At 45.7% G+C, this 25,578-nt stretch overlaps 9 protein-coding genes across 15 annotated transcripts; 2 read left to right on the forward strand and 7 right to left on the reverse strand.

Annotated features, from left to right (window-relative positions):
- Window positions 1-555: 555 nt before the first annotated feature.
- On the forward strand, window positions 556-5,518 carry RB195_017041 (uncharacterized protein; the record flags this gene model as incomplete). Of its 3 annotated transcripts, XM_064183854.1 has the most annotated exons (20): window positions 556-595; window positions 650-751; window positions 2,416-2,484; window positions 2,583-2,642; window positions 3,686-3,739; window positions 3,799-3,852; window positions 3,907-3,960; window positions 4,015-4,068; window positions 4,128-4,181; window positions 4,236-4,289; window positions 4,344-4,397; window positions 4,452-4,505; window positions 4,560-4,613; window positions 4,668-4,721; window positions 4,776-4,829; window positions 4,884-4,937; window positions 4,992-5,045; window positions 5,100-5,153; window positions 5,208-5,261; window positions 5,316-5,518. In XM_064183854.1, 20 exons carry the CDS (start codon window positions 556-558, stop codon window positions 5,516-5,518), a joined length of 1,284 nt encoding a protein of 427 aa, XP_064039735.1. The 3 variants fall into 3 exon arrangements, with proteins under 3 accessions (XP_064039735.1, XP_064039736.1, XP_064039737.1); XM_064183855.1 differs by lacking the exon at window positions 4,560-4,613; XM_064183856.1 differs by lacking the exon at window positions 3,686-3,739.
- A 27-nt stretch (window positions 5,519-5,545) lies between these two features.
- RB195_017042 (uncharacterized protein) lies at window positions 5,546-5,926 on the reverse strand (the record flags this gene model as incomplete). Its single annotated transcript, XM_064183857.1, has 1 exon — window positions 5,546-5,926. One exon carries the CDS (start codon window positions 5,924-5,926, stop codon window positions 5,546-5,548), a length of 381 nt encoding a protein of 126 aa, XP_064039738.1.
- A 44-nt stretch (window positions 5,927-5,970) lies between these two features.
- Window positions 5,971-6,585, reverse strand: RB195_017043 (uncharacterized protein; the record flags this gene model as incomplete). The annotated part of the gene is made up of 1 exon (XM_064183858.1): window positions 5,971-6,585. One exon carries the CDS (start codon window positions 6,583-6,585, stop codon window positions 5,971-5,973), a length of 615 nt encoding a protein of 204 aa, XP_064039739.1.
- Window positions 6,586-7,462: 877 nt separating this feature from the next.
- Window positions 7,463-9,098, reverse strand: RB195_017044 (uncharacterized protein; the record flags this gene model as incomplete). Its single annotated transcript, XM_064183859.1, has 2 exons — window positions 7,463-8,374; window positions 8,469-9,098. 2 exons carry the CDS (start codon window positions 9,096-9,098, stop codon window positions 7,463-7,465), a joined length of 1,542 nt encoding a protein of 513 aa, XP_064039741.1.
- On the reverse strand, window positions 7,463-9,545 carry RB195_017045 (uncharacterized protein; the record flags this gene model as incomplete). 2 transcript variants are annotated; one of them, XM_064183860.1, is made up of 4 exons in its annotated part: window positions 7,463-8,259; window positions 8,417-9,138; window positions 9,191-9,328; window positions 9,385-9,545. In XM_064183860.1, 4 exons carry the CDS (start codon window positions 9,543-9,545, stop codon window positions 7,463-7,465), a joined length of 1,818 nt encoding a protein of 605 aa, XP_064039740.1. The 2 variants fall into 2 exon arrangements, with proteins under 2 accessions (XP_064039740.1, XP_064039742.1); XM_064183861.1 differs by lacking the exons at window positions 7,463-8,259; window positions 8,417-9,138 and having other exon boundaries at window positions 9,315-9,545.
- A 261-nt stretch (window positions 9,546-9,806) lies between these two features.
- On the forward strand, window positions 9,807-20,411 carry RB195_017046 (uncharacterized protein; the record flags this gene model as incomplete). Of its 2 annotated transcripts, XM_064183863.1 has the most annotated exons (41): window positions 9,807-9,876; window positions 10,005-10,058; window positions 10,113-10,166; window positions 10,221-10,274; window positions 10,328-10,381; window positions 10,436-10,489; window positions 10,544-10,597; window positions 10,652-10,705; window positions 10,760-10,813; window positions 10,868-10,921; window positions 10,976-11,029; window positions 11,084-11,137; window positions 11,192-11,245; window positions 11,300-11,353; window positions 11,408-11,461; window positions 11,516-11,569; window positions 11,624-11,677; window positions 11,732-11,785; window positions 11,840-11,893; window positions 11,948-12,001; window positions 12,056-12,109; window positions 12,164-12,217; window positions 12,272-12,325; window positions 12,380-12,433; window positions 12,488-12,541; window positions 12,596-12,649; window positions 12,704-12,757; window positions 12,812-12,865; window positions 12,920-12,973; window positions 13,028-13,081; window positions 13,136-13,189; window positions 13,244-13,297; window positions 13,352-13,405; window positions 13,460-13,513; window positions 13,568-13,621; window positions 13,676-13,729; window positions 13,784-13,837; window positions 18,126-18,191; window positions 18,513-18,573; window positions 20,127-20,218; window positions 20,326-20,411. In XM_064183863.1, 41 exons carry the CDS (start codon window positions 9,807-9,809, stop codon window positions 20,409-20,411), a joined length of 2,319 nt encoding a protein of 772 aa, XP_064039743.1. The 2 variants fall into 2 exon arrangements, with proteins under 2 accessions (XP_064039743.1, XP_064039744.1); XM_064183862.1 differs by lacking the exon at window positions 20,326-20,411 and having other exon boundaries at window positions 9,807-9,897; window positions 20,127-20,241.
- A 2,036-nt stretch (window positions 20,412-22,447) lies between these two features.
- Window positions 22,448-22,750, reverse strand: RB195_017047 (uncharacterized protein; the record flags this gene model as incomplete). The annotated part of the gene is made up of 1 exon (XM_064183864.1): window positions 22,448-22,750. The coding sequence occupies one exon, from the start codon at window positions 22,748-22,750 to the stop codon at window positions 22,448-22,450; it is 303 nt and encodes a 100-aa protein (XP_064039745.1).
- A 66-nt stretch (window positions 22,751-22,816) lies between these two features.
- RB195_017048 (uncharacterized protein) lies at window positions 22,817-24,783 on the reverse strand (the record flags this gene model as incomplete). Of its 3 annotated transcripts, XM_064183867.1 has the most annotated exons (4): window positions 22,817-23,252; window positions 23,336-23,517; window positions 23,584-23,919; window positions 23,968-24,783. In XM_064183867.1, 4 exons carry the CDS (start codon window positions 24,781-24,783, stop codon window positions 22,817-22,819), a joined length of 1,770 nt encoding a protein of 589 aa, XP_064039746.1. The 3 variants fall into 3 exon arrangements, with proteins under 3 accessions (XP_064039746.1, XP_064039747.1, XP_064039748.1); XM_064183865.1 differs by lacking the exons at window positions 23,584-23,919; window positions 23,968-24,783 and having other exon boundaries at window positions 23,336-23,532; XM_064183866.1 differs by lacking the exons at window positions 22,817-23,252; window positions 23,336-23,517; window positions 23,584-23,919 and having other exon boundaries at window positions 23,935-24,783.
- Window positions 24,784-24,839: 56 nt separating this feature from the next.
- RB195_017049 (uncharacterized protein) lies at window positions 24,840-25,253 on the reverse strand (the record flags this gene model as incomplete). Its single annotated transcript, XM_064183868.1, has 1 exon — window positions 24,840-25,253. The coding sequence occupies one exon, from the start codon at window positions 25,251-25,253 to the stop codon at window positions 24,840-24,842; it is 414 nt and encodes a 137-aa protein (XP_064039749.1).
- Window positions 25,254-25,578: the final 325 nt, after the last annotated feature.

Consider the following 25,578-nt stretch of genomic DNA (forward strand, 5'->3'; position numbering starts at 1 on the left):
AAAAGATAGGATTATGAGCGTAGATTAGGAGGACGAACGTGTTCACGCCAAACCTTCTTTAATCGTCCTGAAAAACAGCGCCAGAAACGGCCTTTCTGCAGGAATTTTTCTATGACCCGGCTCATAACGCCACTTTTGTAAATGCGTCGGTTTCCTAAGCAGCATACCAATGGTTTTACAGTTAAATAGGCTGTTGAGGATTTGATTAACATCCGTTCGCAGGTGCAGCGCATGTACAACGTCATTCACTGTTTTATGGAAAAGAAATCAGATCTGGAGTCGCGATTACATTCAATACTTTTAAATTCATGTTTGAGCAGAACGGCCTTCTTGTTAGAGCTATTGTTATAGTGTGACTGTGACTTTCCGTCCCGATATACTTAAGAGAAGTATTCTTTGCAGTGACATTCAAAGGAAAATTTGCAAGTTTGTTTTGAAAGAAAACTGGAATATTTATGTAGATCGACTAATATACGCGACGCTGAAATCTAAGCGTGAGAATGGGTGTTCACAACCACATAAAAACGCTTGCCAAACGAACACTGTCGCGATGCCATGAAGTTAATACCAATTTTTCTTCTGTGCTTTGCAGCGGGTAAATGTTCAAGCTATTTTTTCAATTTTTGCATCACGAAGCCTACAATTTCAGCAGATGCCCAGCTGAGTTTGGGAGTACATGATCTGGGGATGCCTGCTGCGGGAGCACAACAGCGACAGTCCGTTCGTTGGTCGCTTGGTAGAGTCATCCCAGGTGAGAAACGGGAGGCTGGCTAGAATTGAAATAAAATGCTTAGGAAGTAGGAGCTTGCTGCCAAAACTCGTTAGATGTGCCGGATATGAGATCTGCGTGGAAAGCATACCGATACGACAAGCCATAATAATGGAAGCTACTTTAGACGATGGCAAAAGCATATCAGTAAGCTCCCTGTAGTCAGTCTCTTGTACAGAGTATAGCAGTTCTAAACGCTTGGTACTCGTACTTATAGTCGGGTCAAAACGACTTGAAGCGCGGTGCATTTGCGTGCGCGCTCGAAAACGGCGCGCTGGAGGCAGCAATGGGAACCGAGGTAGGACCATCGCAAACTGCAGCGAAGGGTGGTGCCAGCAAAGGTCCCAGTACGCTCTTAACCGCTAAGCCCCACCGCACCGCCTCGAGAGAATACGCGTACGGAATTCCACCGTACCTCATGTCGTTTTGACTCTACTATGTGTCATCCTGCATTACACAAATTACTTGGCTACTGCACACTTATATGAAGATGTCTTAGCTAAACTTCCTCGAAATAAGATCAAATAAAAAGTATTTATGCAGCGTGATTCCATATGAAGTAAACAGTTTTGCTAGCAGTGCTATGTTCAAGAACAACTCTCAAGGACTTATAGATTGTAGTGATTACCTGAAAAACAGAGTCATTGCAGAATGTATTGCATGCCTAGGACGGTTAGTGTATTCTGAAGCTCTTAGTCACTTTTTTAGCAGGTGCAGATTAGCTAAAGATGGGGTGTAGGGCAGTAATAGGAGGTTCCATTGCAGTCGAATGTACCAAAATTGTCTGAAGGAGATCATTCATTGTATATGTCAAATACGACTTAAACCTCATCGTTGCTGAATTGAAATTGAACGCATTGGTGCATCTCAAAGAAAGTGAATGAGCCTTTAGTTTTTATCTTTATACCTGGTCGTCTGTTTAGAAAGCTACCGTCATTTAGTGAACAAAGAACAAAGTCACTTACGCGTCTCTCGCCACACGCGACAAGTTCTAGAAAGAAGCGAGGGTAGCAGTTACGCTAGTCAGCGAATTTTGTGATGTTTATAAAGAGACTCAAAGTAGTCGTTCATGGACAATATAATGAATGGGGCGGGTGTAGTGTAGCGGTTAGAGGTTCCGCTTCCTGCACGAGGGAACAAGGTTCGAATCCACCCTATGGCTCATAAAGCCTTCCATCCCTTCGGGGTCGATAAATTGGTGCTAGACTTGTCTGTGGTGACAAAAACACTGACTGATAAACCGGTTAGCCCCCGCAAGTCAATGTATGGGCCACTCACACGTTCGTAAACCTCAAACGATTCTGAATTGAACGTGGTGGTGCATCCCAAGCGGATTGATTAACGCCAGACACTATCTTTTTATTCTTCACATGATGAATGATTGAGATAGAAAAATGTGGTTTGTTCAGATATAAAATGTTATCGAATAATTTCACAAAAGCTTGGAAATGTTTCAAAAAACTACATTTCACGTTTTCTCAAAATCTTCGGAATTCCTAGGAACGTTATAAAACTAGATCCTTACGGATTCATAAGTATTGAATCTTTGATATTTGCATAGTGTAGTGGAAAATGAACCACAACAAAATGCAGCAATATAATAAGAAGTAGTACTGAACTCGAATGGAAATCAATAATCCTTTAAGGTGGGCCAACTTCTTCCCAACATCTTCATGATGCAGGATTGCCCTTACCCATTGAAGGAGGCATTTACGGTAAGAATTAAAATTACGAAGGTTAATTTGGAGGAAAAATTAAGAACTGAATGCGCTATGCATAGTTGAATTGTACGTTAGAGTGAGCCATTTTCCAGATTCTTCGCCTATGACCAAAGATGAATTCATAGTCAGCGGTTCACAAGGAAGGAACCTTGGTATGATTACAAACTTTGATGGAATTGCAAAAATTTAATGTAAATTACAAGTACAGATAGCAGAATGCTATGGAAGCATGACAGTTTTCTCGGTAAAACTGAAATCAATGAGAAATTTCCGAGGAAAACTTCGTTTCCCTTACGACCTCATGTTCTTCCTGTATTCATACCGCAAGGGTATTATGACATGCCTCATCAACAACATAGTGATAATAGAACTCCTGCCAGCGCCAAACAGCTAGCTTTATTGGCTACAGAATATGAGGTGATACTATAATACTACATACGTCGCATCTACTCCAAATCCATGCACTGTTGTACACCTATACCTAGAAATACACGATGATTATTCATTTTCAACACTTTCACCAGTATTTTAAATACTAACCAACATGCGATAGGGAAACACAAGATAAGAGGTACAAAAGCCGTGAGTCACAAAAGTAACGTACTCGGAAACCTGCAAGAAAATTTAGAGTTTGGGGTACCGATTGCTACGTGCTACGTGGGAACGCTCCACCCTTGGGCATGTACAACGTCCTAGAGGAAGCAGTCGGAAATCAAGGAGGTCTCGTAGCCCTCTCTCTCCTCCTCCGGCTATTCAAGTAAAACCAATGAAATGGCTGTTGAGAGGCACAAAGAGTGCATATGGGAGTTCGTCGTATCGTACGAACAAATGCCGTCCCTAAATCGTTTTTAAAGATGATTAAAGGGAATTGAGCATCTAATCTCATAATCTACATCTCGAACTCTATCTTTTCCATCCGATTTCCACACTGCACTTCCACAATTTCATGATAAGCGGTCTTTAAGTGACGTATTGGGAAAAATGCAGTGTTGTGGCTCTGCTGTGAAGCTCGTTCGTCATTAGAATGAACACTACAAGACAAGAAAGAAAAGAAAATGATAATATTACTCCACGTCATCAAATCCCGACAAGCCAGAGATAAAAAAATTCTCTTTATTCGATCCAGTCGTGAATGACAGGAAAGAGGAAAGATACGAACATAAACAATTACCTGAATTACAAAACTAATTTTAAGGACATGTGACGCCCCCATTCCCAGGTCAGCCCAATGTTGGGGGACAAGGAACAGGTAAGGGAAGGGTTATCTCATTCATTCCCAGACACATGGAAGAAACACCCAATTTTAAGGACATGTGACGCCCCCATTCCCAGGTCAGCCCAATGTTGGGGGACAAGGAACAGGTAAGGGTTATCACATTCCTTCCCAGAGACATGAAATAAACACCCAATTTTAAGTACATGTAACAGCGCCATCCCCTGGTCAGTCCAACGTTGAGGGACAAGGAACAGGTAAGGGTTATCTTCTTCATTCCCAGAGACATGAAATAAACACCCAATTTTAAGGTCATGTGACGCCGCCATCCCCTGGTCAGTCCAATGTTGGGGGACAAGGAACAGGTAAGGGAAGGGTTATCTCATTCATTCCCAGACACATGAAATAAACACTCAATTTTAAGTACATGTGACGCCCCCATTCCCAGGTCAGCCCAATGTTGGGGGACAAGGAACAGGTAAGGGTTATCTTCTTCATTCCCAGACACATGGAAGAAACACCCAATTTTAAGGACATGTAACAGCGCCATCCCCTGGTCAGTCCAACGTTGAGGGACAAGGAACAGGTAAGGGTTATCTTCTTCATTCCCAGAGACATGGAATAAACACCCAATTTTAAGGACATGTGACGCCGCCATCCCCTGGTCAGTCCAACGTTGAGGGACAAGGAACAGGTAAGGGTTATCTTCCTCATTCCCAGACACATGGAATAAACACCCAATTTTAAGGACATGTGACGCCGCCATCCCCTGGTCAGTCCAACGTTGAGGGACAAGGAACAGGTAAGGGTTATCACATTTCTTCCCAGAGACATGAAATAAACACCCAATTTTAAGGACATGTGACGCCGCCATCCCCTGGTCAGTCCAACGTTGAGGGACAAGGAACAGGTAAGGGTTATCTTCCTCATTCCCAGACACATGGAATAAACACCCAATTTTAAGGACATGTGACGCCGCCATCCCCTGGTCAGTCCAACGTTGAGGGACAAGGAACAGGTAAGGGTTATCACATTTCTTCCCAGAGACATGAAATAAACACCCAATTTTAAGGACATGTGACGCCGCCATCCCCTGGTCAGTCCAACATTGGGGGACAAGGAACAGGTAAGGGTTATCACATTCCTTCCCAGAGACATGAAATAAACACCCAATTTTAAGATCATGTGACGCCGCCATCCCCTGGTCAGTCCAATGTTGGGGGACAAGGAACAGGTAAGGGTTATCACATTCCTTCCCAGACACATGAAATAAACACCCAATTTTAAGGACATGTGACGCCGCCATCCCCTGGTCAGTCCAACGTTGAGGGACAAGGAACAGGTAAGGGTTATCTTCTTCATTCCCAGACACATGGAATAAACACCCAATTTTAAGGACATGTGACGCCGCCATCCCCTGGTCAGTCCAATGTTGGGGGACAAGGAACAGGTAAGGGTTATCACATTTCTTCCCAGAGACATGAAATAAACACCCAATTTTAAGGACATGTGACGCCGCCATCCCCTGGTCAGTCCAACGTTGGGGGACAAGGAACAGGTAAGGGTTATCACATTCCTTCCCAGACACATGAAATAAACACCCAATTTTAAGGTCATGTGACGCCGCCATCCCCTGGTCAGTCCAATGTTGGGGGACAAGGAACAGGTAAGGGTTATGTTGTGGATGTCGACACCGCCGAAAAAGAAGTTTTATTACCCCGGAACACGGAAGATGTCCACACAAAAACAACAGAGTGGTCACACAAGCACGCGTCGTATACAATACGGGTTTACTCTAAGCGAATAACATGGTGAAATTCCCATCCTACAACACCTCCCCTTTCAAATCATCTCGTACCGAGTTCTTCGTGGGTCCACCTGTAGTTGGCGACGGGGTCGTCGAAGGCGTTGCGGTCGTTGAGACGAATCGGCAGTCGGCGTTGCATCATCGTCCCTGCTCGCAGAGTCGAGTAGCGGTAGGTCGAACACATCCAAGAAAGTGTTAGTCTCAGTTGTACCGATCCTGGATCGCAACTGGTTTACGTGCCGATTCCATACTTCGCTTCCACAGTGAACAGTGTAGATTGTGTTTCCAACACGACGTGTAATGAAACCGGGAGTCCAAGTAGGTTTGTGGCCTCGATAATCCTTGGCAAAAATCGCGTCGTTGATCTCAAAGTTGCCGCGTCGTGCTCCGTTTCGACAATTGAATTGAGATTCCATTTTGAGATCTCGGGTACCGTTTGTACGATCTCTAGAAGGGAACATTAGATCGAGTTCCATTCGCAGTCGGCGTCCCAGGAAGGCTTCGGCGGGTGAGCGTTGGTCAGGTGCAGACGGGCAGGGAGTGGAGCGATATGCCATGAGAAACGTCTGTAGTGCATCCACTGTTGGTTCCTCCCCTTCAGTTTTTCAAGTCCTCTTCTGAAGGTGTCCACAAAACGTTCTGCTTGTCCGTTGCTTTGTGCATGGAACGGCGGCGTACGAATGTGCACGATTCCTCGGGAACGGCAGAAAGAAGTGAACTGAGACGACGTGAACTGCGTTCCGTTGTCCGTGACGAGCGTCTCTGGATTTCCGAACTTGGCAAAGATGCACTCCATTGCTTGGATAGTAGCCGTTGAGGAGATTGAGGACATCTGGACGATTTCCGGCCACTTGGAATAGGCGTCCACGATGAGTAGATAGTATCGTCCTTCCATCGGTCCAGCGAAATCGGCATGAACTCGACTCCACGGCGAGTGCGGTTTCGGCCATGAATGTAGTTCAGACTTGATCGGATCCTTTGCCACGGATGCACATCTTGGGCAGGTCTTGACGAGTTTTTCGATGTCCGAATCCATCGTAGGCCAATAGACAAAACTTCTTGAAACTAGTTTCATCCTTGTTCGGTCTGGATGAGCTTTGTGTAGTGATGAAAGAACACGATGTCGAAGTGTTTTTGGAATCACTATGCGGGATGCATTGAGCAGACATCCTTTGACTGTTGGTACTCATGGTATTTCTACGATTGTAGTAGTGCCACAGAGGAGAATGACAGTTGACCTTGGGCCAGTTTCCGGACTTCGTATAGTTGATCACAAGCTAGATAAGACGATCGGCTTGCGTAGCAGTCCGAATGGATTTGGCGGATACTGGAAGATGACGACAGTTCTATGAGAAATCAGAAGTGACATCAGCATCTATTGAGGCGATTACGTAGTCCTTCGATATCGATGATTGTGACGAGATAGCGTCCACTTGGCCGAAATCCTTTGTATTGATGTACTCGATAGTGAAGCTGTAGTTGAGCAGCATCGTGGCTCATCGCTGAAGACGGTTGGCACTGTAGACTGAAACTCCTTTCTTGCTTCCGAAGATTGCCAAAAGTGGTTTCTGATCAGTCCTCAGCGTGAAATGTCATCCATGGATGAAGCGATGGAACTTCTGCACGGCAAAAATAAGAGCGAGTGCTTCGTTTTCAATCTGGCTGTAGTTCTTCGGTGGTTGTGTCAGGCAACGGCTTGCGTGATAAATGACCTTCTCGCATCCATCTGCGAAGCAATGTAAGAGGGTTGCTCCCATCCCATAATTTGAAGCATCAGCGGCAACGATGATCGGGAGACTTGGGTCAAAGTGGATCAACAGAAGATCCGAACTTAGGATTGCCTTGATCTTGTCGAAAGAAGACTGGCACTCCGGTGTCCGTGTATAGACAACATCCTTTTTCGTAAAAGCGTGCAAAGGAGCGCGTAGATTGTGGAGATCTTTGACGAATTTTCAGTAGAAATTGATGAGTCTCAGAAAAGAGCGAAGTTGACTGATGTCCTTCGGAGCGGGCATCTTCTGGATAGCTTTGATGTTTCCAGGATCGGGGCGTCGTCCTTGTGCGTTGATGACGAACCCAAAGTAAGTGATCTCTGTCTGCAGGAAAGCACATTTGTCGAGTCGAACGCGGAATCCGTAGTCTTGAATCCTTTTGAGTACGACTTCTAGTCGGGCATTGTGTTCGCCGATGGTTCTACCAGTAACCAGTATGTCGTCGAGATAGGCGGCAGTTCCATCTAATCCAGCGATAAGAGCATCCATACATTGTTGGAATATACAAGGAGCTGGTTTCACTTCAGATGGTAGTCGGTTGAAGCGATACAGTCCACGGTGCGTGTTGATAGTGAGTAGCTGCTTTGAGACGTCGGCCACTTCCAGTTGGAGATATGCTTCGGCTAAGTCGAGCTGTGAAAAGTAGCGTCCTCCGTTGAGTTTCGTGAAAGTGTCCTCTGGAGTTGGGAGCGGATAGTGGTTTTGTTCCAGTGCATCGTTCAGTCCGGTTGAGTAGTCTGCGCAGAGGCGGATCGATCCATTTTTCTCCTGAACGACGACGATGGGTGCTGCCCATTCTGAGTGATCAACGGGCTCCAGCACATGTATAGACAAAAGTCGATCGATTTCGGTTGAAATCCTCAGCCTAGCAATATAGGGCACCGGGCGATACTTCAGAAAGACAGGCTTGGAGTCAGGCTTCGGGGCGAGTTTAGCCTTTGACTTTGTACAACATCCCAGTCCAGGAGCGAAGACTGCTGGGAAATTCTTCCTCAGGTGCGTTGTGAGAGAAGAATTCAAGGTGCTGAGCGTCTTGAGATGTTGCAGATGGAGCCTTCTGTCAAGCGACGGAACAGTGTTGGGCGATCCAATCTAAGCCCAACAGCGACAGTGTGTCGGCTACATGGCAAGTACCATATCCTCGATGACCATCAATGATGAAGTTGCATTCGTAGCATTCACGAACGTTGATCGGTTCGTTGTTGGCAGAGTTCAGTGTCAAACGAGGTGATTGCAGCTTTGGTCGACCCATGGCGGTCCAGTCTGCAGTGCTCAGCAATGTTACGTCTGCTCCAGTATCAAGGCGCATGCGTACTGTCTTCCCATCAATCTGTACTCTACGGTAGATGCGGTTTACAGCGACGTCAGCACGAGTCGAAGCTATAGTGACGGTGTTGGCAGATTTCCGCTTTTGTTTCGCATTCCGCATCTTCTTCCCCGGGAAATTTTTGCAGAATCCTCGCTTGTGTCCAGAGCGTCTGCAGTCGTGGCATCTCTCGTTCACGAATGTGCAGTCTCTGGACCAGTGATTGGCTCCGCACCGAAAACAAGGTGACGGCGGCTCACGATTTCGACTCTTTTGCGAATCCACGACGTTGACGTGCGGTACACTTGATCGTTCGAGGAGTGTAGCATCCTGACGAATGTCGAGAAAGTGCTGAACTTCGGCAGCAAGCTCCTTTAGCGTGGTTCGAGGGTTGTCCTCCATCTTGCGAAGGGCACGAGCGCGAACATCGGCATCTTGCGGGGCGACAAGTCCACATATCCATACGAGGTATTTCATCTGCTCAGGTGTGACGTCATTGAACTCAGCCATGGCATGGCGCTGATTGACCAATCCGGTGTAGTCGCGGAGACTTTATTCATTTCGCTGCTTTGAGCTAAGCGTAGCGTCTTGCGAATACTAACATATTATGTCCAAACAATTCCTTCAGAACAGCCACAGTGTCCGTTGAGGGCACATCGCATGCTCTTTTAGGGAGAATATGGTTCGTGAAACGCGCATATGTGACGGCGTCGAGTTTGGAAACGATTAGTCGAGTTTTGCTGCATCGTCCAACGTAGCACCGTCTTTTGAGATTACATCCTCGTAGCGGTTGTACCAGACCTCGAATGTACAACCATTTTCCGGATCGTACACGAACTCAGGCGAGCGTGTCGATAGAGAATTTGTAACGAATTCGGCCGTGGCGACGGGTGCTGTTGGAACGGCTGGGTGTAAAGGGGAGGCCATCTTTTCCATACGCATCAGCTCAGTCAACATTTGCTGTGAGTGAGTGTCCACACAACAGTTCGCCCAGGCAAAAAGAGGGCGCGACTATTTCGCAACTTGACCCTCGGTTCGACACGCTTGGAGGCCTAGAGTCCTTGTACCAGAAATCGACTTCAGCAATTCGACCGGGCTTGGAGCCGGGGCTGGAGTTGACTCGACCAGCAGTTCGACCGGGCTTAGAGCCGAGATGTATATCTTCACCAAAAATGGTTGTCCTCCGCGGTGAAGTCCGCTGATCGCCAGTTGCTGTGGATGTCGACACCGCCGAAGAAGAGATGCTTTATTGACCCGGAACACGAAATATATCCACAAAAACAATATGGTGGTCATACAAGCCTGCGTCGTATACAATACGGGTTTACTCTAAGCGAATAACATGGTGAAATTCCCATCCTACAACAGGTTATCTCATTCATTCCCAGACATATGAAATAAACACCTAATTTTAAGGACATGTGACGCCGCCATCCCCTGGTCAGCCCAATGTTGGGGGACAAAATAGTGGTAAGCAGTATCTCACTCCACAACCGTCACCTGAAATAAACAGCCAATTTTAAGGATATGTGATGCCGCCATCCCCTGGTCAGCGCAATGTTGGGGAACAAAATAGTGGTAAGGAGTATCTCACTCCACAACAGTCACCTGAAATAAACACCCAATTTTAAGGACATGTGATGCCGCCATCCCCTGGTCAGCGCAATGTTGGGGAACAAAATAGTGGTAAGGAGTATCTCACTCCTCAACTGTCACCTGAAATAAACACCCAATTTAAGGACATGTGACGCCGCCATCCCCTGGTCAGCCCACTGTTGGGGGACAAGGAACAGGTAAGGAGTATCTCACTCCCCAACCGTCACCTGAAATAAACACCACATTTTAAGGATATGTGATGCCGCCATCCCCTGGTCAGCGCAATGTTGGGGAACAAAATAGTGGTAAGGAGTATCTCACTCCCCAACCGTCACCTGAAATAAACAGCCAATTTTAAGGATATGTGATGCCGCCATCCCCTAGTCAGCCCAGTGTTGGGGGACAAGGAACAGGTAAGGAGTATCTCACTCCCCAACCGTCACCTGAAATAAACACCACATTTTAAGGATATGTGATGCCGCCATCCCCTGGTCAGCCCACTGTTGGGGGACAAGGAGCAGGTAAGGGTTATCCCATTCATTCCCACACACATGAAATAAACATAAAATTTAAAGGACATGTGACGCCGCCATCCCCTGGTCAGCCCACTGGTGGGGGACAAGGAGCAGGTAAGGGTTATCCCATTCATTCCCACACACATGAAATAAACATAAAATTTAAAGGACATGTGATGCCGCCATCCCCTGGTCAGCGCAATGTTGGGGAACAAAATAGTGGTAAGGAGTATCTCACTCCCCAACTGTCACCTGAAATAAACACCACATTTTAAGGATATGTGATGCCGCCATCCCCTGGTCAGCGCAATGTTGGGGAACAAAATAGTGGTAAGGAGTATCTCACTCCCCAACCGTCACCTGAAATAAACAGCCAATTTTAAGGATATGTGATGCCGCCATCCCCTGGTCAGCCCAGTGTTGGGGGACAAAATAGTGGTAAGCAGTATCTCACTCCCCAACCGTCACCTGAAATAAACACCACATTTTAAGGACATGTGATGCCGCCATCCCCTGGTCAGCCCAGTGTTGGGGGACAAAATAGTGGTAAGCAGTATCTCACTCCACAACCGTCACCTGAAATAAACAGCCAATTTTAAGGATATGTGATGCCGCCATCCCCTAGTCAGCCCAGTGTTGGGAAACAAGGAACAGGTAAGGTGTATCTCACTCCCCAACTGTCACCTGAAATAAACACTCAGTTTTAAGGACATGTGATGCCGCCATCCCCTGGTCAGCGCAATGTTGGGGGACAGGGAACAGGTAAGGAGTATCTCACTCCCCAACTGTCACCTGAAATAAACACCCAATTTTAAGGATATGTGATTCCGCCATCCCCTGGTCAGCCCAGTGTTGGGGGACAAGGAACAGGTAAGGGTTATCCCATTCATTCCCACACACATGAAATAAACATAAAATTTAAAGGACATGTGATGCCGCCATCCCCTGGTCAGCCCAGTGTTGGGGGACAAGGAACAGGTAAGGAGTATCTCACTCCCCAACTGTCACCCGAAATAAACACCACATTTTAAGGACATGTGATGCCGCCATCCTCTGGTCAGCCCAGTGTTGGGGGACAAAATAGTGGTAAGGAGTATCTCACTCCCCAACCGTCACCTGAAATAAACACCACATTTTAAGGATATGTGATGCCGCCATCCCCTGGTCAGCCCAGTGTTGGGGGACAAGGAACAGGTAAGGTGTATCTCACTCCCCAACTGTCACCTGAAATAAACACCACATTTTAAGGATATGTGATGCCGCCATCCTCTGGTCAGCCCAGTGTTGGGGGACAAGGAACAGGTAAGGTGTATCTCACTCCCCAACTGTCACCTGAAATAAACACTCAGTTTTAAGGACATGTGATGCCGCCATCCCCTGGTCAGCCCACTGTTGGGGGACAAGGAACAGGTAAGGGTTATCCCATTCATTCCCAGACACATGAAATAAACATAAAATTTAAAGGACATGTGACGTCGCCATCCCCTGGTCAGCCCAGTGTTGGGGGACAAGGAACAGGTAAGGTGTATCTCACTCCCCAACCGTCACCTGAAATAAACACCACATTTTAAGGATATGTGATGCCGCCATCCCCTGGTCAGCGCAATGTTGGGGAACAAAATAGTGGTAAGGAGTATCTCACTCCACAACAGTCACCTGAAATAAACACCCAATTTTAAGGATATGTGATTCCGCCATCCCCTGGTCAGCCCAGTGTTGGGGGACAAGGAACAGGTAAGGGTTATCCCATTCATTCCCACACACATGAAATAAACATAAAATTTAAAGGACATGTGATGCCGCCATCCCCTGGCCAGCCCAGTGTTGGGGGACAAGGAACAGGTAAGGGTTATCCCATTCATTCCCACACACATGAAATAAACATAAAATTTAAAGGACATGTGATGCCGCCATCCCCTGGTCAGCCCAGTGTTGGGGGACAAGGAACAGGTAAGGTGTATCTCACTCCCCAACCGTCACCTGAAATAAACACCACATTTTAAGGATATGTGATGCCGCCATCCCCTGGTCAGCGCAATGTTGGGGAACAAAATAGTGGTAAGGAGTATCTCACTCCCCAACCGTCACCTGAAATAAACACTCAGTTTTAAGGACATGTGATGCCGCCATCATCTGGTCAGCCCAGTGATGGGAGACAAGTTAGTGGTAAGTAGTATCTCACTCCTCAACAGTCAGCTGAAATGAACACTCAATTTTAAGGACATGTGATGCCGCCATCCCCTGGTCAGCCCAGTGTTGGGGGACAAGGAACAGGTAAGGGTTATCCCATTCATTCCCAGACACATGAAATAAACATAAAATTTAAAGGACATGTGACGCCGCCATCCCCTGGTCAGCCCAGTGTTGGGGGACAAGGAACAGGTAAGGAGTATCTCACTCCTCAACTGTCACCTGAAATAAACACCACATTTTAAGGACATGTGATGCCGCCATCCCCTGGTCAGCCCAGTGTTGGGGGACAAAATAGTGGTAAGGAGTATCTCACTCCTCAACTGTCACCTGAAATAAACACCCAATTTTAAGGGCATGTGACGCCGCCATCCCCTGGTCAGCCCAGTGTTGGGGGACAAGGAACAGGTAAGGGTTATCCCATTCATTCCCAGACACATGAAATAAACATAAAATTTAAAGGACATGTGACGCCGCCATCCCCTGGTCAGCCCAGTGTTGGGGGACAAGGAACAGGTAAGGAGTATCTCACTCCTCAACTGTCACCTGAAATAAACACCCAATTTTAAGGACATGTGACGCCGCCATCCCCTGGTCAGCCCAGTGTTGGGGGACAAGGAACAGGTAAGGTGTATCTCACTCCCCAACTGTCACCTGAAATAAACACTCAGTTTTAAGGACATGTGATGCCGCCATCCTCTGGTCAGCCCAGTGTTGGGGGACAAAATAGTGGTAAGGAGTATCTCACTCCACAACCGTCGCCTGAAATAAACACCCAATTTTAAGGATATGTGATGCCGCCATCCCCTAGTCAGCCCAGCGTTGGGGAACAAGGAACAGGTAAGGAGTATCTCACTCCACAACCGTCACCTGAAATAAACACCCAATTTTAAGGATATGTGATGCCGCCATCCCCTGGTCAGCCCAGTGTTGGGGGACAAGGAGCAGGTAAGGGTTACTCATTCATTCCCACATACATGAAATAAACACAAAATTTAAAGGACATGTGACAGCGCCATCCCCTGGTCAGCCCAGTGTTGGGGGACAAGTTAGTGGTAAGGGGTGTCTCACTCCTCAACTGTCCCCTGAAATAAACACCAAATTCTAAGGACATGAGAAGTCTAGTTAGTGTTTTTTGAAGAACCCAAAACACTCGATTCTTGATGAATACCTGTGATCTATGACGTGGTCGTAGTAGAACTCTCTCGGATCTTCTCGACACTAGGTATATATAGCAAGGTACCGTTCCTTCACATTAGGTACGACGTGATTTTCACAAGGGCAGCTTCAAGCTATCATTTTGTTTGAATGGAGTCGTAGCAGTTCAGCGGCAACTATAGTCCGCGACGCGTACAGCGCATTTGGTGCGCAACGGGTGGCCGTAGAGAGACTTCCATCAAGAATGTACACCACTGGTTTGTCGAGTGCAAGCTGGTATTCGTAAAGAATGCTCTGCGATACAAGGGAAATGTTGTACAACGCAAGACACATGACCACCACTATCATTCATATGACTTAGCTCCAGAAACTCGCGGAGTTCTTTGGAGAAAAGTGGCCGAGACGAGCTTAGATACATCTCCTTCATGATAACATGAGATCCCATATCGCTAGTTGCAGCTATCAAAAAATCGAAGGAGTAGCTGGGACACAGTACCATATCCCCTTTTTCTACTGACATAGAGTGAGGTCAAAACAACATACGCACTCTTACGCGGCTTCCGTCGAAGCGATTTGGTGGAACGTAGAGAAACTCTCGCTGGCACCGTCCATGGCTGCAGTTTGCGACGGTTCCGTACTCGGTTCCAACTGCTGCCTCCACTTCGCCGTTTCGAGCGCGTACGCAAATGCACCGCAACTACACTCGTGATTCGCGTCGTTTTGACCCGACTATAGCCTCCTCTGACTATCATTCCGCCCCTCATGATTTTCTTGGCTAAGAAACTTTCACTATTTTCGATGACATTCGTTGAGCCGTCGCCGACTTTTTCGACTCCCGACCTCCCCATTTCTGGTAGAGGGGATCGCTGAACTGCGATTAGGTGAACCACTGCAGTGACTAGCAATGGCGATTATACTGACCGATTTCTATTGTACGCTGAATAAAAAAAAAGGAGAAGAAAAAATTACAAAAATTACATGACTTTCTTCAACTCAGTGTGTATACATAAAAATATTTGAAACAGTTCAATAAATATGGAACAGAACAAAGTAATAAAAAGCTGGTAGGATGAAGGAATGAAAAAAGGAGCTAGGGAATTAAATCTTTACTATTTATTCTTCTTTTTGTAACTGTTTTTTTTTTCTTAACGTTTCTACAGTCTGAAGACCATCTACTGTGGAGCGTGGCTTCGTTGAGGCAACTCAACGTCGGCAACGTCGACGACTCCTCTAGCATATTGGGGGACGGTGAAGGGGTCCACGTAGACTTTGTTGCGAATCTCTGCGAGACATTACTTATCCGGAAGATACCTCTAGGAAGATACAAACATACCTTAACGAAGCTGCGCTCCACTCGTCTGTGGAGACACTTTCAACCGTCCTCAATGCTCTTCTGGCCATGAAACGTTTCCAAGGAAATATGAAAAGAAGAATTGTGAGTGTTTCCAAAATTACTGAATCAATTAGAAACAAGGTACTTAATAAGAAATGAAATTTTGTGTGGTGACCTAGTAAGAAAGTGAAGGAGCGGTTTGGATGTCACCTTCAGGAGATCTAAAACTCTTTTTTCTAAGATGTCAGAGACACGGAGTACCAAAATTATTTGCAAGTTTCACATGGATAGGTTACGCAAAGCCTTCGACTTACGGGATATCGATAATCCATATCCCCGTTACTCTTGGAGGCTGAAATGTTTTTTTGTTTTCAACGAAAATTTCCATATACGCATTTCCTGATTCCGATTCGGTTACAAATTTGAGATCACCGTACGTCAAAATTTTTCTCCTTAGCACTTTCATCAGAAATTCCCAGTGGATGTGTCTGTTTCTCCAAAGCAATTAAGTAGTTTGTTTATATTTCTAGTTATATCTTAACCGATAATGCAACGTATGATCAACGGTAGGTAGGGAAAGTTAGCTATATAGGTAGCAACAGAGGTAAATCTAAACACGATACTCTTCATCGTCAATTCTTCATACGACGCATGATAAGAGACATGCTGAGAAATCTACGAGAACCTCTCTACCAGCATTGTCCAGGATGTGCAGATCATGCCTCAGCAGAGCAATTAGCGATGATGCGTATCCCAAAGAGATTCACCTTCGTTATTACCTAAGTAGCTGACTTATATAATTCAAGAGCTGCTAAATCGTTTCGGAGAATCAGACATCCACTGGAATTTTTTGGTGTGAGGTGATCTCGATTTTATAGCCGTGAACAGTGCAAATAAAAAAAAGGAAAAAGAAAAGACTTATCTTTTTAGAAAATCATATGCCACCCTCTTGTAAAAAATAATAAATTGCAAAGAATTATCACTTCTCTCCAGGCAAAGAGAATAGAAGGAAATTCTCATTCTAATCTCTGAACTGTGATCTGGCACCTTCGTATCTACATTCGCTTTTAGGTACTGCTCAAATCTGCGGGAAAACCTTTGAGGGGTGTTAAAGGCAGCATACCACGAATCTGATATGGTGAGGGAATCCGCAAGAAAAACTAGATGTGAGGTTGTAGATTGCCGGATCCGGGGTTGTTCCGCCGATCTCTCCCTAATCGTCGTAAAAAAAATGGCGACAAGAGTACAAGTTTAGTTCCTACGAAGTACGTTAGAACCCCACTCCCCGGTCACCTCAGCAGCCTATTTATTAGCTTCATTTGAAAAGGACAAGACCTCATTAAAGACATCACCCCACGAATCTGGTGTGGTGCTGATTTCAGGTGGGTTATGCCTATACGAAGTCGTAGATTATGGAGAGCAGGGTGATTCTGTCTATTTCTTCCTAATTGCCGTAAAAAAACGACCCGGAAGATATGACTCCGGGCGTTCCGGTGCGCTATTTCCCACCACGAGATCTATTGGAGCGCACCAGCGTTGCGCATGCGCCGTATCCTCCGGGCCGTTCTTTACGGCAATTAGGAAGAAATAGACGAAATAACCCTTCTCTCCATAATCTACGACCCCGTATAGGAACTCTCCATCTGAAATCCGCACCACCCCAGATCCATGGGGAGATGCCTTTAATCATCGACTGGAGGTCCGTAAACGCAGAGCGTGCACAGAGGTGGCGCGTTGCAACTGAAATTGCCCTAAAAGCGACAACTTCCATGTTTTTTTTGAACGACGACTAGGAAGAGATCGGCGGAACCATCCCGGATCCCGCAATCTACAACACCATCTCAAGCTTTCCCCAGATTCCTTCATCAAGTGAGATTCGCGGTAAGCTGCCTCCAAGAGTCAGATAACAGTATAATTAGACTGTTGGCAAAGAACCCTGAAGTGCCAAAATAGATAACGAAAATGAAGCCGATAGATTATTGCTCACTGGTCTATATTTTGGAATTATCATCTACTTTTCTCTAATGCATCACTATCTGAAGAATGCGAACATTGCAAAATAAGATGTGAAGGAAAGAAGCTGAAGAAAAATATAATCCACAACTTCAAATCACTTTCCATTTTGCACATATGCTTACTTCCCTACTGTTCTTACAAAGTTCCGATGAATGATTCGCTATGAACGTTTGTCAATTGTCTGCTTCAAACGTAAGAGCTTCAACGAGGCGGTTTAAAAATCAGACGCTGCAGAATAGAAGGGCCAAGGTTGGTGTGGCAATAACCAACCACAGTGCCAGGAGCAGAGCAGTGTATCTGTCGACACTTGTCTCCTCTTCGGATACGTTGAGGTCCATCAAACGGGCACACTTTGGTACAGTCTGGGCAGGTACACTCGCGGAAGAGGCTGCGTTTTAAGCGGCGCAGTGAAGAAAGCGGATGATATCGAAGTTGGACCATAGCTCAGCTAGCTTCTTTCGGACTGCAGCGATGAGTGACGAGCGGGGCCTCCTCCCCTACCTCGTTACCAACCGCTACGCTCCACCGCGACAAGTGCGGTAGCGGACGCAGTTGCGCCGAGGTTTAAGCCATTTTGATCCGAATATAGACACTCATTGTGTTGCGTTGAATGATTTTCAGAAATTGTACGAAATTCATATTAAGTGTTGTAACATGGATGATTAAGTGGATCTTATAAGTATGAATTTTATACCATAGAAGTATCATTTGTTTAGAGAAATATTTAAGGACAAACGCTGTCACATCTCCGCCAATGTGTGCTTCTACAAAATGGCCATCAATTTGGAAGTAATGGTATGTGGTGACTTGGTTACAGACGTTGTTCATTTCATTTTCCTCTCATTTTATTTCGTTGTTAAGCCTCCTTGTGCAATCACTTGGAGGAATTACACAGATTTTTCGCATTTTGTGCTCCTATTTTCTCTGGGTATTCATATAAAGTCGCTTCTGAGGTATCCACAGATATAATGTTCCCCTGAATCGTGAAAGAGTACGTTAGACGTGATTAGAAGAAAAACATGGGAGTTTGTCTTATAGCTCAAAGTGAAGCGTCGCTCAAATTATCAGTTTTCATCTACTCTTGGATAACAACGCCAATTGCTTGAATCGTTGCAGAAACTTTCAATGCTTGTTACCTGCCCATCGATTCGGGACTATGCCGTGGTTCACTTTTGAGGTGAGAACTTTCGTTTTTATTGAATCCAGCAGAACCTTTGACTGAGTATTGATTCGAAGTCCCTCCGTAGAAGCCAACAGCAACATGTCGTCCAAATCTTCAGATCTACAACAAATTTCTAGTTTTCTTCAGTGGACATTGCCCCGTACAAACGTGTAAGAAGCAGTTACTACTCAAGAACATCTTGTTCGTTTCCGCTAGAAAGCAGTGTTTTTTGCAACTAATAATTTTGATTATTTTATGACTGTTATGAACACGAAGGGGCAGGTATTCCTAGAGGTTCCGCTTCCTACACGATCGGTTCGAATCTGCTCACCAAGCCTTTCATCCCTCCGGGGTCGATTAATTGGTACCAGACTTGTCTGGGAGGATAAAAACTGACTTGACACATCGGCTAGCCACCGCAATTCATTGTATAGGCCAGTTACTCGTTCATAAACCTCAAATGATTCTGAATTGAAGCGAACGGGGGGCGCATCCCAAGCGGATTGATTAACGCCAGACACTTTATCCACTTTATGAACACGAAACAAACACCCAACCAAGAACACGATAATTTCTGAACTTTTACAGAATAACTTGATTCTCACAGGGTTCTATTACAACAACAGCTTCCTCATTTGAATTTTGACTACTCTGTGAAATAAAATGAAATCAAATGCAATGGTTCATCTATTTATTTAATCCCATCTACCCAGCTGCGGATTATGTCGATAAAACCTTGTACTTGTGTGACTCAGTTAAAGATAGATGGCTTATTATAGAAAATGAACAGCAAAAGAATCCTTGACGTGCTGCGAATGCAGCGAGTTTCTCAATTCATTTCATTCATTTCTATGAAAATTTATTCTTGGAATTGAATCATATTGATATTATGGTGAATCCTGTTGCATTCTCAACATGTCCCTGGTTCGAATTATTTTTACTAGTCTGCTCCATCAAACTCAATCATTGTACCAAACTAGGGTAAAATGTAGTTGTGGGAGAAGGGCGGGAGGCACTCAGTGGCGCACTCATTGTTGGTAAACCAATCGAGGCCCCAAGACCTAACCATTAGCCCTAGAGGATTTATGACAAGTAAACTAAAGTTACTAAGAGGAAAAAGTAAGTTAGAGTGTCAAGAAATAAAGGCGCCACTGAATGCCCCCACCCCAACTAAATTTTCCCGACAAAGTTATCGTACTGCTGGGGAGGCCCATATGAGGACTCAAAGAAAGCGAGATATCTGTTTGTGTCCCCAGAGATTCACAAAACGAATTGCATCCTTGTTGACCGTAAGAGTATAGCCCATTTTGTTTTTTGAAGAGGCAACTCCAGGTCCCTGAAAACTCGCAGTTCTGGCTAGTCTTGTGGTTCTTTATTCCGGTTCACCATCAGGACCGGAACTTACCCTAGTTGATTCAGACCGATGAACATCACATCCTCACTCATAATAAAAAAGTAAAATTTGTTAAATTCCTGAAGGTTCACTTACTTTAAAGGTAAATTTACATTCGTATCTCGGCAATCTCGTAACATCGTTGTTGATGTAATATGAACTACCCGTCTTGCAGATATGCTTACGATTCCATAACCAATCAATGCCTTCCTTTCATGTGGACGGGTTGTGGCGGCAATATGAATAGATTCAAGAAGAAATACAAGTGTGAGCTAGCCTGCCGTTTGTGAAGCTGGTGTTGCATTTTTAAGCTCGAATTGGAAAACTGCTTCGACTTTAGGAATAAAGGGAATAGTCTCAAATGTTGTTTCTAGATGTTGTTATAACAGTGATCGTGTATATTCCTCCTACAAGGATTTGCAAAGAGTATATCTACACTAAAATGCGCTGCGCACTTTAGTACTCGCGATGCAATCGGGATGCGGTAACGCGTTCTACCTCGAGGCTCAACGATTGTGGTCTCATGAACTCGTGCGGCCTATACACTGACTTGAAGGGCCAGCCGCTGTATCAATCAAGCACTAATTTCGGCTAAAGTGTCGTTGGGGGGGGGGGGACACTCGCTCACTGGCGCCTTACTTCTCGAAGTAAATAATCAAATCAGTAAGGGCCCTAAGGCCCAAGCATTAGTCTTAGAGGATCTATGACATGTAAACTTAAGTTACTAAGAGAAAAAAGTAAATTAGTGCTTCGGGAAATAAGCCCGCCACTGAGTTCTCCAACCCTCCCCCCCCTCACCTATCCAACGACACTTTACCCCTTATTTTGAGAAAACTGTAGTTTGCGACTGTAGCCAGTTGCGTAGAGCGTTATAACAAAACGACCTAAGAAGAACTTGAATCATCTAAAAACTGAAAAACAACACGTACGAGTTCAACGAAAATCACATACGAAGTAACAGTAGTAGAATTATTATATACGAATATAGTAGAGTCAAAACTATTGTCGGGTCAATACGAAATGAAACACGAGTGTAATTGATGTGCATTTGCGTACGCGCTCGGTTAGGTTGCGAGTCTACTTATCCACTGTTCGCCCTATCATGATGTACGGATAACAGGGCACCACTGTCAACGGTGATGAAGAAACTGCTTGGGTACTTTTGGCCTAGGATACGCCACAATGAAGATTTTTGTGCAGCACTCGATGTGGTGTATCGGCGGATTGCACGTAGAAGGCATCAACATCCTGCCGTAGGCCAGAGCATGGATATCTTATGCCTGCTGTGACCGCTATGACAGGCCCATCCGTCACCAACTCACTGAGGTCATGTGCCGTGTTTGTCGTTGCCAGTCGTTTATCCTAAGGATAGGTTGTCGTGGAGGCTGCGGGTACCTAGCAATACGCACCTAAATTTTCGCTTGCTACCAGTGGATGACAAGCTGAGGCTGTTTTCAAGGTCAACAATAGGAGCTCACTATATGGGAGGAATGAAATAAAAGAAGATACGGAAAACGGCAGTCAACATTGAGAATCAGATTTGAGCGTAATCAACAACTGCAGCAAAACGTTTTCCTTTGTCACACATTGTGGTACAACTAACCGACATTGTATCCAACCTGCCTGCAGCCGGGTTCCGGATGGAAAAGGGTATTACGCCTGCAGAAAACATTCAAATAGGAAAATTGGTGCACCAAATTTGTTCAAGAACGTGAGGAAAAGGTGTAACTATCATTTGAAATTCTTAATTATCCAGGGAGTTTTTAGTGAGATTTTACATTTTACATTTCACAGCTTTTTCAGGTATTCGTGCAACTCTCTCAAGGTGAATTTCGATTGCGAAGCAGTCTTCTGAGAGGTTGCTGAGTACTACTCCCCTCAAGCGTATTGTTGCTCTCCGTTTGTACAAATACAGCTGCGTTCTGATTCTTCTCGAAGAGAATATGACTTCTTATGTTACCGTACTCGAAATTGCGTGGATTTCATGGTTTGATGGAAGTAGTTAAGAACATGAAGTACTAATTATGAATAGCATTACACTAGGCAGCCTAGGGTCATGCACTCTTAAAGTAATAACATCCATAAAAGCCCAGTCCTGAGCGTGATTTCAAACTTAAAAAATGTACTTTAAAATAAAAAAATGTTATATAAAACTTGACGAGAAAAAAAAATCTCGTTCTACACAGGTTCGGTGTTCAGCGCTTTTGATTTTATTTATTCTTGTTCATAACTTAACTTACTTACTTAGTCGGCGGGCTGATGTCATCGCCTGACGCGATTATCCGCATCTTCGCCGAGATGTGCCGTCCTTGAACACAGCTCTGCCCAACCTTCTCGATCTTCTGCGGGAGCTTGCACAGAATCAATCCATTCGTCGCTATTCCATATTCTGCAAAACCTTACGTCTCGCCTGAACTGCCTATCCACGCCGAGTGTCCTCAGGTCCTCTTTCACCACCTCAGTTCAGAACTTCCGTTTTCGGCCAGGTGGCTTCTTTCAGCTCGAATCCGACGAACTCCTCAGAATTCGTTGAACAAGGCGATCTGCCGGTCTCCTTAATATATGACGAAAGAAGCGAAGACGATTTACTTTAGCCACTTTCGATGGCGGTGCAAGATGTTGATGTCTTGCACGTGTCATCCGCCGGTATACCACATCAATTTCTGCATAAAGATCTTCACTGTGACATACCCTAGGCCAAAAGTAGCCAAGTAGCCGTCTAAGCAGCTTTCGTTCCGTGCAGTCAAGCCTCTCCATAACCGTTGATGGTGCTGCCCAAGACTCCGATCCGTACATCATGATGGGACGAATTGTGGGTAGGTAGACTCGCAGCTTGACTTCGTTGGTGATGGGGGTCGACCACAGTCATTTCGTTAAGTAGTTAAATGCAGAAGTGGCTTTAGCGCATCTTTGCTGAACATCTCTCTCGTAGCTGGCATTGTTCTTCAGCGTACAGCCTAGGTAACAGAACTCATCGACGACTTCTTTCGGTTGTCCGTTCACTCTGTATTCCGTTCGTGGTCTCCAAGAGATCCACATCTGCTTGCATTTATCAGGGCGTAGGCGTAGTCCATAGGTTGCAGCCAGCTTCGATACAAGGTTGACAACATTTTGAGGTTTCGTACTGCTTTCCGCGAATATAACAACATCGTCGGCGTACTCGAGGTCAGTCAAGGGGCACCCTGATGGTGCTAAGACAATGTCGTCAGGACACTGGTCTACTGTTCTTCGCGTAATGTCGTCGATTGCGAAATTGAACAGGAGAGGTCCTGCCACTGCCCTTGTCTTACTCCAGTTACCACTTCAAACGGCGTTGTGCATCCGGCTGGTGTTCGAACTGCAGCAGTTGTTCGTTAATTCATGTCATCAAACAAGCGAACGAACTTTCCTGGTACTCCATCGGCGGGGAGGGCGTTGAGAAGACGGCCTCGGTGAAGAGAGTCGAACGCGACTTTAAAGTCCAGAAACGTTGGTTGCATTGGCTTCGAACACCGCTGCCAGATTTCGATCACTCTCCTGACGATGAACACCTGGTCAATCGGAGATCGGCCTGGACGAAAGCCAGCCTGCTCATCGCGCATTGTTTCTTCGCGATGTTTAATGAGTCAGTCCAGGATAATGCGCTCTAATACCTTGTACATAACACGCAGCAAAGAGATTCCTCGATAATTCCTGGGGTCCGTGACGGATAACTTCTTGTGGAGGGGAATTATGATAGCGTGTCTCCACGAATCAGGTATCCTTTCGTCTATCCATATTGAACGGACGATCTTTGTCATCTCACGAATCCCAGACGGAGGAAGACATTTTAGCATTTCTGCGCTGATCCCGTCGTCTCCACCAGATTTTCCATTCTTCATTTTTTGAATACAGACCAGGACCTCCGACTGGGTCGGTGGCTCCTCGTTAACCGCATATGTCGGTCTATGATTGTGTTCGAATTCAGGAGCTGACGGTGCTAGCAAGGTCTTGAAGTGTTCCTTTCAAATTGGAAGGGTTGCTTCACCGAAAGCTACCCCACTGGCAGTGTTGAGAACAGGGGAACGTCTTTTCATTTTGCCGCTATACTGTTTTAGTAGAGCATAGGCTTTCCGCGGGTTCCTGTCCTCCCACGCCTTCTCAAACTCCATCGCTCTTGACGTCCGCTCGTTATCGCGGTCTTGTTGCAGTTGACGACGCAGCTTCCTTCTAAGACGCTTTTCCTGGTTAAAGTCACCAGCGCTGCGCGCGACACATACAGAATTGTATGTGGATTTTGTTTCCGCAGATGCAAAGGCAAACTTGTTCCGCGGCAATAGAACCGGGAGCGTTTCCCTTGTAGCGTCCTGGATGCACTTTGTGAAGAAATCCGCATCGCTAAGCTTCTTCCTGGTCCGTACTCCAACATGAATAGACACACGTTGGCGGAATTTTGTTCTGCATTCATCGTCTTTCAGACCTGCCATGTCGATTTTCGGTTGAAGAGGAACTCCTCGGTTTCTCTTGTGGAACCGTATCTTGAAGCTGAGAAGAACTGGACGGTGGTCAGAGTCGAATGCGACTTCCCAAACAGCTCTAGATTTTCGGATATCTGACTGAGGAATGTTCCTCGCCAGAACGTAGTCGAGCTGAAGCTTAAGAGTCCTCATCTTCCGCTTGCGCTGCTCTTCAGGCGTTAAAAGGGTTGACCCCCGCCACGTGAGCTGATGGCGTTGATAATTCGCTTTAAACGTGGAAGCGATGATGAGGCCCGTCTGTTCGCACAAGTCGACCAGACGGTCACCGTTGTCCGACGTGCGCTCCGCTGCATAGTACCATTTTCCTAGCACATCGGATTGCTGTTCGAGTTCCATCTTCGCATTTGTGTCGATTCCGACAATGACCACCTGCTGGCTTGGTATTTTAGAGGTCAACGCATTGAGTTCATCGTAGAAGGCTGTTGTTGTTGTACTGTACTGTTGTCCTCAGCGGTTTCCGTAGGTGCGTGAGCGCTTACGATCCAGAGTTTACGTCCTCTGCGATCCCGCAGTAGTAAAAAGGCGCATCTAGACGACGTTGAGCCAAATCCCTCCACCAGGTTCTTGTAATTGTTCCTCACAACTATCGCGCAGTCACCTACTTTGTTCTCATCAGCATCGCCGCAGTACATGGTGTAATTTTCGATGCTGATGACGGACCGATCTCTCATGTGTGTTTCCTGCAGTGCAGCAAAAGGTACACAGAGATATCGCAGAAGTCTGGATTGAGCGGCTTGTTGGAGTTCACTCGATAGTGTTCGGCAGTTCAGCGTGACGAAACGAATGGTTGTTGCCAAAGATTCCATGCTCCCTTCAGGCAGTTGACCTTTCAGGTTATGGCTTTGGTGGTCTGCTGGACGACAGCACCTTTTTGCAATGTATGGGAAGCTTTCGCCATATAACAGTGCAGGTTATATAGCTCGTACGTTCCCAATGCGTACACTCGAACGCTTGATTGCGTTTAATTAAAGCAGGGCCACCACGTGCAGGTAGCAATCAGACTCGTATACGCGGCCCCAATTCTTGTTCTTACAGACCGTTAATATGAGATTTCAAAGGGATGAAAAAGGGCACTAAAAGTATTTTCCGCCTTTTTTCACTAAAAATAGTACTACCATTTCTTCCTTAAAT

Source organism: Necator americanus, chromosome II (genome assembly GCF_031761385.1).
Source record: "Necator americanus strain Aroian chromosome II, whole genome shotgun sequence".
NCBI classification, from domain to species: Eukaryota; Metazoa; Nematoda; class Chromadorea; order Rhabditida; family Ancylostomatidae; genus Necator; species Necator americanus.